Source organism: Neltuma alba, unplaced genomic scaffold (assembly GCF_004799145.2).
Source record: "Neltuma alba isolate B1F8T4 unplaced genomic scaffold, ASM479914v2 tig00003967_pilon, whole genome shotgun sequence".
NCBI lineage: Eukaryota > Viridiplantae > Streptophyta > Magnoliopsida > Fabales > Fabaceae > Neltuma > Neltuma alba.
Window position 1 is genome coordinate 394,379 of NW_021633499.1, and position 12,540 is coordinate 406,918.

General features: G+C 31.3%; 1 protein-coding gene across 1 annotated transcript; it reads left to right on the forward strand.

Annotated features, from left to right (window-relative positions):
- Positions 1-4,763: 4,763 nt before the first annotated feature.
- On the forward strand, positions 4,764-8,113 carry LOC114743179 (zinc transporter 3-like). The gene is made up of 3 exons (XM_028931372.1): positions 4,764-5,351; positions 6,503-6,652; positions 7,802-8,113. The coding sequence occupies exons 1-3, from the start codon at positions 4,764-4,766 to the stop codon at positions 8,111-8,113; spliced, it is 1,050 nt and encodes a 349-aa protein (XP_028787205.1).
- The last annotated feature ends 4,427 nt before the right edge of the window (positions 8,114-12,540 follow it).

Sequence of the window (12,540 nt, forward strand, 5' to 3'; positions counted from 1 at the left end):
TATTGCAAAAAGGTCTCTTGGGACTTCAGAATAATTTTATGATTTCAAAGAACCTTTTTGTATTTAATTCTCTTAGACGGGACCTAATTGCAATTTTCCCAACATTTTAATTAGATACCATCTTTCTTTCCTGGGTTTGATTGGTTATTTTTTCAGTGTTTATTTTAGGGTTTTGCTTAGCTTTAATGGCATATTAATCTTCTTTTTTGCTTGAATACTCCCTCTGTTTCTTATTATAAGAGACAAATAACCGAAGTACGTTGATCAAAAAAACAGTTAAAATTAGTTAAAAACAATTAATGTGTAAAAAGTATAATTTTTTCCCAAAAATGCCCTCATTAATAAGGAGAGAGAACAATTAAATTATTAAAAGAAAGAGAAGTGGGAGGGAGAGAGAGTGTGAGTTGGAGATAATAAATATGGGTAAAATAGTAAATCAACACAAAAAAGTAGAGACAACTTGTAAGTGTCTCTTATATATAGGAACATACCATAAGCATCAAATGTCTCTTATAATAAGGAACGGAGGGAGTACAAGATATATACCAAATATTTTTTTCATTAACCTAGCAGGTGCGAGCGGAGCACACTGCAGACTTGAAAAAAAAAAAAAGATTACACAATAACCAAAAAAAAAAAAAAAAACCCTCCCTATTAGTATTCCTCTTCCTTTGAGGAATCAAAGGAATCGGAGCTGGAGGAGGGAGGGGATTGTCCATAAGGTCGTACTCGAAGTCTTGCTTGTTGAGTATCCTATTCATTTTGTTGTTGAGTGTGTGCACAAACGCGACGATCCTTCGGGTGTGGCGTTATATGTTTACTACTTTATAGAGTACCTCATCTAGAGGAGAGGAGGTGGAGGAAAGGGAGGACACATCGGTAGTGTTCTCCCTTTCCTCCATCTAATGTGATGAATGGACATGACTTTTGAACTTCAGACTTGCAAAAACTGAAACGATTGAACAGAAACAAAATTGAGGGGTCGTCTCTTCAGTTGCTAAACTTGTTAGATGTCTCTAGTTGTTAAAGTAATCGGTGTGAAGAGTACTTTCAAAAGACTATTATTAACTGCTATATTGGTTGCATAAAAGTCTAGTGTAGTTTACACCGACATATAAGAAACCAGTACAAAATTTGTATCAATATTTACAAAAAATCTATCAATTACACTTTTACACCGTCGCCGTAATGAACAGTGTAAATAAGACAATTTAAAAAGAGTTTTTTCTAGTAGTGCAACAGATTTGTCTAATCTCCAATGCATGATCTTATGGTGGGGTTTCAATGTAATTCTTGCAGTGTCGTGCCTTCCTTTATAACTTTTCCTTTTCACATCCCCCCTTTTTTCTGATACACCCTTTTGTCCCCTCCACTTACTATGTATTTCCCATTCACATTCTTCACTAGTTCTCCCCATACTAATATGAAAATCGCGATACACATATTTTAATGAAGTGCTGGCAATATGGTGCACATGTGACAACCAATGTTCAATGCGTCACAGCTTCCACCACTATGCAATTTACTACTCAAATATAGAAAATTCAGCATTTATACTGGTCATTTTTTTTATAACATGTCACTTCAACTTAAAAAAAACTTCCAACTCAATTCACACTTGTTAGCATCATGTCTCGAACACTAAAACTTACAAAATTCAGCATATACATTGGTCATTTTGAAAAACATGTTACCTAAACAAATGTTTCAACTCAATCCACAATTGTTAACAACAACATCATGTCTAGTGCAATTTACAACTCATATCTACTTAACAAAATTTACCATATATAGCTGCTAAATTTTCATAAAGCCTCTACTTTTTTTCCAAGTTTAACATAGATTTCCCCATGGTCATGCTTTCACCCATGTGTAAAGCCTCCGCCTTTTCCAAAACATCACAAAGCCCCTTCCTTTACACTTTAGTCATTTTGCAACCCCCTTTAATCCTACACATGCTAGTACTCGACCCATTATCATGAACGCACAAAGCCAACACACGGCCACCAATTTATCCAAGCCCTATAGAGGAAAGACAATCAAACGTGATCAACCATCAACAGGTACCCACCACCACACAAATCTCTCTCATTTTTTTTTCCCAAGACCTATCAGAAATGAAAGTGAGAAGAAGAGGAAGACATGATGGATTAATGGAGGTTGTGTTGAGAGAAATGAGGTTCTTAATTACCAATCAATCAATGAAGAAAAGTTAACGCTTTAGAGAAGATGGTAGCCGAGTGAGTTTGGGGCCTCAAGGGTACTATAAGTTTCAAATAATCAATTCACAAATAACAAACAATTAGTTCAAAGTAATAAATATGCTAGAAATATGTTTTTGTTTTCAAATATAACTTTATAATAAATGAGAAAAAAGATAAAAAAGAGTGTATGGGAAAATATGATAAGAAAGATTATGGCAAGGGCCAAGGAGAGAGAATAAATAATTGAGGGCCATATTGGAAAAAATGCATCAAATGTTTGAGTGGAAACCAAACCATAATTTTAAAAGCGATTTTATGATATATAAAATAAGTGTATAAGAAGAGTTTTGTTTCAAGTTGAACACTTTTTAAAAGTGCTTTTAGATTAAGCCAAACATCCCATTAAGACAAATACCAAATTAAAACTTACAAAAAATAGACCACACCCCTCCCAAATTTGAAACTCATAAATACAACTAGAGGGAGTATCTCGCTCTAATAATCTCTAATACCTTTTATAATGTCGTGATTTTCCAAATATTTTTTATGGAAACTAATGATCAAAAAAAGAAAAAAAAATATCCAAGAAATTGTGACATTGCAAAGGACGGGACTAAGGACAAAAAAAGTCAGAAGCCCCAGATCCTAACCAAGTCCACTTGTTCAGCCATCTTTCTTTACATCTCAATGCTTTCATCCCGCGTGTATATGCCTTTATATATTTGCATTGAGAGTATTATGGCGAGGTCACATTATTAATAAAGGCATAAGCAGCGTCTTTTCCCTTATAAACCTACGTCAAAACTACTACTCCGGTCCTTAATATAGGAGTTAATTAGGGAGTTAATATTGATCCTATGTATAAAACCTATTTCACATGTTTATCAATTTTTTTTTCAAATTAACCATATTGATATTCCACTAACAATAATCAAGTAGGAAAAGGAGTGAGAGAATTAAGGAATATGCTTAGCGTGTTTTGAAAAAAGTATATCATATTAACCAATTTAACTGACATCTTTAATCTACTCAAATTAGTTAATTAGATTTTATATTAAGGACTAGCGGAGTATTAATTTGAAACAAAATTGTGATCCACTTGTATAAACTGTAACCGATCTTGTCAGTATATTATTGTTTAAAACAAGCCTATATAGTATATACGGCATCCAAAATAGGCCTTTTGTTTTCTTCCTCGGCTTCTTCGACCTTAATGCAATTGAAGGGACCTCAACCTCGTTTTTATATGACTTTCCGGCAAAGAAGCACAAATCAAATTCAGTACAAATTTCTCGTATATGAGTATTTATCAATTTGATAATGATGTATTAATTAAGTATTTTATATATAAATAAAATGATTATTAATAATGATACCTCACGTATATGAACATTTAGCAATTCGAAGAAAGACATAAATGATAATGTTTTTATTTGTAAGGAATTAAACTAAAAGATACTATTTATATGCTAGAAACTACATAAATTAAGAAGCCTAATCTATAAGAACAAACAAAATGTACGTTGTTCATGATGAATCAAATTTTTTAAAAAATAATGTTATGACACACTGAATTGAAAAATTCATTCACCAAACATGGACCAAAATGAAGTTTTACCCGATTCTATACATGAAGGGGGGAAAAAAGATATCTCTTTTTATCAATTTATTTTTGATTTCCTCTACTCTATAATAAGTAAGCAAATCCGTATTGCCTGCTCACCAAGATTGAATTGATTAGCAGGGAATGCTCCTTCCCCTAATGACTGTATTTAGGGGATGATATGCCGATCTTTCTTTTTTTATTTTTTATTTAGATTAAGTTGTATATAACACTCGAAAGCATTTTTTCAATAACACCCAATATCATAAATTAATTAACTTTCAGTGCATCTAGAGTATTTTTTTTCAATTATTAAGTAATACTAGAAAAATATTTCAGGATGCTAAACGCACTAAAAATTACTAATCATTTAGGATACTGAGTGCTATTGGAAAAATATTTCAAAATACTGTATGGGCTAAAAATTAATTAAATTTAGAATACTTGGTGTGACCAGAAAGCTCAAGACGCTGAATACACTTAAAATTAATCATTTTAGGATATTTGGTGTTGTTGAAAAATATTTCTGATTGAGTACTGGATATAACTTAGCCCAAATAAATGGAAAAAAAAAACATAAAAATTAATTTTTTTAAAAAAAATATTCGTAACCGCTGCCGTTTGAAATGAGTATGGCTGCTCAAAGATTCCATGAGAAGAGCATGCGGAGCCATAAGTAGACAGATTCCTCATCACAAAAGGACATAATTTAAATAAAGTTAAACAGTGACGCATTGAGCTGCACAAAGCCACTTTATGTCATATATAACAATAGTTGCATTGTATTTATCATTAGCCAAGTAAGCAGTCCTTGTCAATTTCCTTTGTTTTTCTCTTTTCAGTTTCAGGAACTTAATTTAAACCGGTCCGTGATCATCAGTTAATAAACAAGCTTCATCAGAAACCTTTTTTTTTCCTTCTCATCATTTTTTTCTCTATCCACCAGCTACAACATAATGCCATCCTCACAATTTAATTCAAGCAAATTATTCCTGATAAGCCTATCAATCTTCATCTTTCTTCTTCCAAACTTGGTCTTATCACAACACGCCTGTGAAAATAACAGCAAAGAAGATGAAGATGAGAACAAATGTGCATCTTCTTCTGAGGCAACGAAGTACAAACTGATCGCAATAGCTTCAACTTTTGCTTCTAGCACAGTGGGTATAAGCCTACCAATACTTGCGAAAAACTGGTCATACTTAAAACCAGAAAGTGACTTGTTCTTTATAGTAAAAGCCTTTGCGGCTGGTGTGATTCTGGCCACTGGGTTTCTTCATGTTCTTCCTGATGCATTTGAAGCCCTAGAGAATAATCCTTGCATCGCAGAGAAGAAGCCATGGGGTGATAAGTTTCCTTTTCCTGGGTTTATTGCCATGGTTGCTGCGACTGTGACGTTGATAATGGAGGCTTTGGTTGTTGGTTATCATAAGAGGTGTGAATTGACGAAGGCTCGGCCTTTGAGTGATGAAAATGATGCTGAAGAACTTGGATCACACAGATTTGAATCGTCGGATAATTTGCGGCATACCTTGGTTTCTCAGGTAATATCAATGAATCAATTTATTTCTTCTAAGGAGTATTTTTGCCTACAATATCATTTTTGTTGTCCTAAAAGTGGTGAAATGGAATAATATTTTAATGAGATTGGGCATTATTGATGCATTTTAATAAGATTGAACGAAGAAAAAATTTCAGGGTATTAGTTTTAAGCAGAAATTTTATGAGCACATTTGTATTTTAACCTTTTTTAATACAACTCATTGATAATTACTAATGTTTAAAACAATGTAATCAATTAAGATTCCTTTTAACCGTATAGTTCTTTCAAGGGAGCCTACTTTATTTACATATAAACAGAATAGAACATCTCATCTAAAAAAAAAACCCAAACCATAGATCGAAATAAACACACTAATAGCCTTATAACCTACCATTGGGTTAATTTTGTTCTTTTCTGACCCATGTATACATGGTCCGTGGCTAGAAAGGACCTAAATCAACACGAAGGAAATATAGCTATGGATTAAGAACTGGTTTATCTCTTGAAAATATGATGGATTAGTACCAAAATGTGAGGGTGTCTTGTTTCATCATAAATTGTTTTACTCTCTTTGTTTTTAAATGTAGGAGTTAGATAACTGATTTACAAATATTAATCAACATTGTTAGTTCTCTAAAATACTCCTTTAACAATCATTTATATTAAAAATTACCTCGTTCATAAAAAAAAATCTCTCTTTAATATGTAAATAATGAGGATAGTTTTAAAAGAAAATTATAAATTTGGAGACAAAATATATTAAGATTTTACATTTAAAATCAAAACTATTATTTTAGCTAGTTCCTATATATAGAAACGGGGTCAATATAAAATTTGAAAAGCAAGTAATGTATGTGCAGGCGAACCTATATATTATATATTGTTCCTCACTTTATTTTTCTGCCATCATATTTTTTCTCACTTATACTTTCTATTTCATATTCTCATATACTCTCTCTCTCTCTCTCATTCAAACTCCACAATGACTCTAAAAAAGGGACAGCAGAGAAATCCGACTTTGTAGGGACAAATTGACAAATATGACGTTAACTTTGATGTTATCATGTAAATTAAATTAAATTAAATTAAATTAAATTAAAATTGTGAATGGTGGAAACCATTAATTAGTTAACTATCAATTAATTAATACAGATTTTGGAGCTGGGAATTGTGGTTCACTCAGCGATCATTGGCATATCTCTTGGTGCCTCCAAAAGTCCCAACACCATCAAACCTCTGGTTGCAGCACTTAGCTTCCATCAATGTTTTGAAGGCATGGGACTTGGTGGCTGCATTGCTCAGGTATTAAGGCTTCTATTATTATTTTGTTCTCCTCATTTTACTTGGTTTTTTAATCTAATATAATTTTTATGTTTAAACCCTAGTGTAAATAATAAATCACTTATTATAAATTAATACTCTAGACATATGAAAGCTGAGACAAACTATTCATAGTTTCTAAACTTTGTCCTAGCTGGTGAAGTGCCTCACGCACGAAGATTCTTGATCTTCTTCATCATCTTATCTAACATTTCATTCTTGTTGCTGGCAATTATTTGTATTTATATATATATTGATTATATCATCAGTTCAGCAGCGCTCATATGTTAAATTTTTTTAATAATTTATTATTTCTTTTGATCCTAAATGTATGAGTTAGGTAACTTATTTACAAATATTAAAAAAATTAAATAATTTATTTGTAAAAATGCGTGTTAGTTACCCTAAAATACCACATTTTATCATTTATATGGGACATTACCTCTACTATTGATTGAAAACCTTTTTAATATATGCAATCAACAGAGATAGTCAGAAAACAAATTATAAATTTTAGACATACAGTAAATTAAGATCTTACATTTAAGGTCAAAACAAGTCTTTCAACTACCAATAAGGGTTGGCTCTAGTGGATCAAAGTTGGAATCTCCATTGGTAGAGGTGATGATGTTTATCTAGGTGCATCATTTTGGCCATCCTTTTGGGTAACAAATTTTGCAATAAGAAATGTTCAGCAATGTTCACCAAAAAAAAAAAAAATGTTCAGCAATTTTTCCTATTTAGTACTCCTTTGGTGATTCCTTAATATATAACCTAATTTGAGAGTTGATATGTTGATCTTATATATAAAATTTATTTTGCATGTTTATCAATTTTTTTTAAAATTATCTATTGATATTCCCTTAACAATAATCAAGTAGGAAAAGAAAGGAAGGAACTAAGGAAGATGATTAATTTATTACTAATTTAACTAACATATTTAATCTACATAATCCACTCAAATTAGTTAATTGAATGTTAGATTTAGTACCAGAAGAGTATTTATATATAGATTATATCATCAATTTAACAGCCTATATATCTTAACAACTTTCTAATAATATAATGGGCTCCCATGAGTGACTCCTTTTCACTCGCTGCCCTACATTTTCTTTGTTTGGCTTTTATCAGGCGAAATTTAAATGCCAAACAATTGTTGTCATGGTGCTATTATTTTGCCTAACAATCCCAATGGGAATAGGCATTGGAGTGGGAATATCAAATGCGTACAATGGGAATAGCCAAACGGCAATAATAGTTGAAGGAGTTCTATTGTCAGCTTCAGCAGGCATCCTCATTTTCATGGCCCTCGTTGATCTTCTTGCCACTGACTTCATCTTCAGCTCTAAAATGCTAACCAGTCTTAGGCTACAACTTGGGGCTACTTCTGCACTGCTCATGGGTCTCATTTGTATGACAATTTTGGTCCAATGGGGAGAATAAACGTCACTATATGTATGGGGCAAAAAATTTTTAAAAAAAATCTTATCCAATAGCTATGCTAAAAATTAAAGTCACAGCTAAAACTTGGCTTTCTGCAATAACAATTGAGGTTATTGCTGAAATTTCAACTTTTAGTGGCGACAAGTGACTTCCACACACCAATATTTTGTTCTCGTTTTATGATCTCTATATATTCGCACTAATATTACGGACAGTAACAGATGAATTTTGTTTTTGCTAGGTCAAATGTTGTATGGAACAAATGAAGTTTGTTGTTATATATATTGCTTGTCCCAAAATTGCAATTTTTGATGTTAAGACCCAAACCAAATTAAAAGCCTTCAAATATTATATTTAATAATGATTCTGAATCTTTTTCAAAGGAAAACAAGTTAATGCCACTAAATTCATACTCTATTCATGATCGCTAGAAAAATAACTTAGTACCGATGAAATTAGTCACATAAAATTATTTCATTATTAATTTTTAACCAATTACAGACCAAAATTTCGTCGCTAAATTAGCAATGGATTAATTGTGAGATTCCATTCCGTAGTTAATCTGTAATTCCAATAAATTTATTAGTTACAAAATTTTTCTATCTCTAATTTCTATCCTTAATTTTGTCCCTAATTTTTGTCACAAAATTTTTTATTGCTAATTTTATTAGTAATTTTTGTCATAAAACTTTAGTACTTAAATTTTTCTGTCGTTGATTTTCATCTTTAATTAGTTCCATCTTTAAATTATTTGCCATAGAGTGAGTCGCCTTAGCTTGTGTATAAATAAAAGAAAGATCTGTCACGTGAAGGATGAACCGCCATCAAGTATCAATCAATACAAGGCTTTTAAGTTTTCCACCTAGCTCCGATTTTTTTTTTGTTGGCTTCCCTATTTTATTTATTTTTTCTGTTGTTGTGTTTAGTCCTTTGGCATATTTTCCATTTTGTTAGAATTAGGACCAATACTCATTTTAATTCCTATTTCTCATTTCCCACTTATATTTTTAGGGAGAATTATAAGGAGATCCCAAAAATAGAAATAATTATAAAGTTCTGAAACTTATCATTACATAATACTCTGGTGTCACTGAAATTTTTTAGTAATTATGTTTAATTTTTAAGACTTCATAGTAATTCTTCTTTATTTTTATTCTTGCATCTTGGGCAAACTGTGGAACGGAATCTTAAGGTTACTTTGAAGTAGGAACAGACTATCATTTTTATGATAGGTGAGATTCCTTGTGTTTTTGCACGCCCAAGAGTCCAATATGAGAAAATATATAAATTACTAAATGTGCCAGGCCCATATGAGATTGCATCCAATGGGTCCTCTCCATTTCCTCTCCACTCATGGCCGCTGTTATTTATTAAATCAACATTTAATAGTTGAAATTTAATATAGAAAAAATTAATCTTCTAATCTTTTAACTCTTAACTCAATTATAACTCCATCCTTCAACTCATCCCTTCAATAATCCTTAATCTTTTTATTATTTTATATTATTATCCTTTTTATCTTCTGACTCATCCTACTTGTCCAAAACGATTAACGTAACTGGCCAAGTCAGCACAGGTGGGTCAAAATAGCTTCCCTCAACATCTCCAATCGGATTCTCTCCTCCCGATCTGAGCGTTATTGTCGGCGATGGATATTTGAGCGGCGATGACAGAAGAGAGACAGCACAATGCATAAGAGGAGACTCCTCCACCGATAAGAAAGACCCAGGCCGCACCGCCGTGGTTCTCAGATGTGTAGCACGCAGAAGCAGTTTCAACACATGGCTTCTCATGATGTACGTCATCATATCCTGTCTAATTCTAGCATTTTCAGAAAACCCAAGAAATACTGTTGCTTAGTATTATGAGCAAACACCGTCCTAGCATCCCATTTTCCCAGTACCAACCATTGTTCACCATAGCAGTTCAAGGATATATATTTGAGTCCGATGACAAGGGTAGCAAATGCGTCCTTGAAAATGTCAATCACCTCGCCATGGGATGATGAGAAAAGAAAGCAAAAGGCTTCTGGGAAATGCTGAAAGAAAGAGAGAAAGCAGAAAGAAAGATAAACAGCATTTGCGTTTGCCTTCAGTTATTAACCATTTTCTTTCACAGCAGATTAAACCTGACTTAAAATTTCGCCTTTATAAAACAAGTGCGCTTAGAAATGAATATCATATAACACAATCATCCTTAATTTTATTTTCCTTTCAAGTAATATGAGTAACTTGTGATACTAACATGTAGTCTTTTTTATGGACTGGAAAAAAGGGAAATAATGAATCTATAGCCTTATCATCGGACTCGAATCTATATCATCAGCTACACTTCTGAGAACCACCGCGGCGAGGTCTGATTCTTTCTCTTCGGCAGAGGAGTGAATCTAAGGGAAACATCTTGACCCCACCTGGTGCCGACTTGTATAGTTATATTTATTGTTTTTGACAGGTAGGATGAGTCAGAAGATAAAAAAGATAATAATATAAAATTGAGTTATACCAAGTCTTGAGGGATTGAGTTATAATTGAGTTAAAAATTAAATGACTAAAAGATTGATTTTTCCTTTAATATATTATAACAATATTGTTATAATATTAATTAATAAAAATATATAAAATAAATAAATATAACCTACACGATTCAGAAGTGTACATTGAATAGGATAAAAAGTGAAAAAACAGTTATCAAAATATTATAATAAAGTTGTTTACATTTTCATAATTATTATATTTAATAATAAATTTTATTATATATATTTTTGATTGCTTGAGTGATCTGAGAAGACGAGACAACAGCCTCTTAAGAAAAATTTGAAGTGGTTTAGGTTGAAAAATTAAGCAAAATATATAGAAATAATAATAAATATAAAAATAAGCTGAAAATTTATTGGTCAATATCACTCTAGAACCTCCCAAACCTTTTCTGACATCATTTTTATATTCTTAATTTAACGATACTCCTCGAATCAGAATATTGTCTAAATATTTGCATTGCATTGTTATCCATTTAAGTTTTGTCTGATTTTTTTTAAAATGTCTTTTAGATAAAATTAATAGAAAAACAGTTTCATGTTGTATGATTTTAAAAAAAAAATTAAAATAATTACCATTAGAATGAGTGTAGAGGATGCTTGATTAAAAGGTAGATTAGAAAAATTTTCGTTGCTGAAAATTGATTATGATTTTTCAAATGCACAAGCTATTTCTTGTTATTTATCCTAAAAATACGGTAGAAAGTTAAAATCACGATTTATCATAATTTTATAAAAATTACCCAAACAAGATAAACATGTTTCATAATCACTTATTTGGATTTAAATGAACTTATTTGAGATCATATCAGTTAACCAAACAAGCTCTTAATTAGCTAACTAATTTAATCATTTAAAGGCAGAATCCAAAGAACTCAAGCCAGACTTTGTTAGAACATTAACCCCTTAATCTCGGAATTTCTTCTCCAACTTAGGAAAGAATTAAAAGATAAAAATATATTAAGTAGTCTATTCCCAATAAAACTATTCAAAAAACTATTTTCAATATAATTGGATGATGTATAGTATAGGAATAAATTAATCATTATTTGGCCTGCTTTATTTTTCTTATTTATTAATCAATTCTCCAATAATTTTAATAACTTGTATGCTTTGATAATTATAGATAAAACAATGAATTTAATAGACATATTTTAGCCAAGTAGAGAAAGCTAAGTAGAGATATTCTTCTCTCCTATAGAATCAAATTAAATATACATAGTCTCAGCTAATATTTACAAAAGTTTATTTAAAAAGGGAGATTATATATTTCTATTTATTACTCATCAATAATATAGTTTATTGTGACTTTTATATTTTATATATGAATTGTGTGTGAATCTATGAAAATCACATTATCTACACAAATCTATACGGTCTCACACAAGTTTGGTAAAATCTATAGCACCGTTAAATTATTACTATTATTCACTCAAAAAAAATTATTACTATTATTTACCTCATGCCATCTATTGTATTTAAATATATAAAAAAAAAAAAAAAAAAAAAGGCATGGTTTGCAGGTGTTTATGCAAAAGCTAGTTAGTTTACTGTTTGCAAACTTAAATTACAAGGGACCATCGAATCAATGAATAAATGATCCTAAGCGTCACTTGGACTGAACCTGTGAACCAGAATCCCTCGTCTATCGCCCATATTGTGCTTTACATTATTCTCCTTTACATGATTCTAGACATTCCCATTTTCTTCTTTATTCAATTAATCCTCGAAACGAATTTGCTTGTACCATGTAGCTAGCAACCTCAACGGACAAACAATGTTACTTTAAGGACAGTACGGTGACATTGACACGTCTCAAAATCTTATCTTTCTATAGACCCCATTTCCAAAAATATCGTCTTCTAGTACCATGATGGTAAAGACGTTTCTGAAG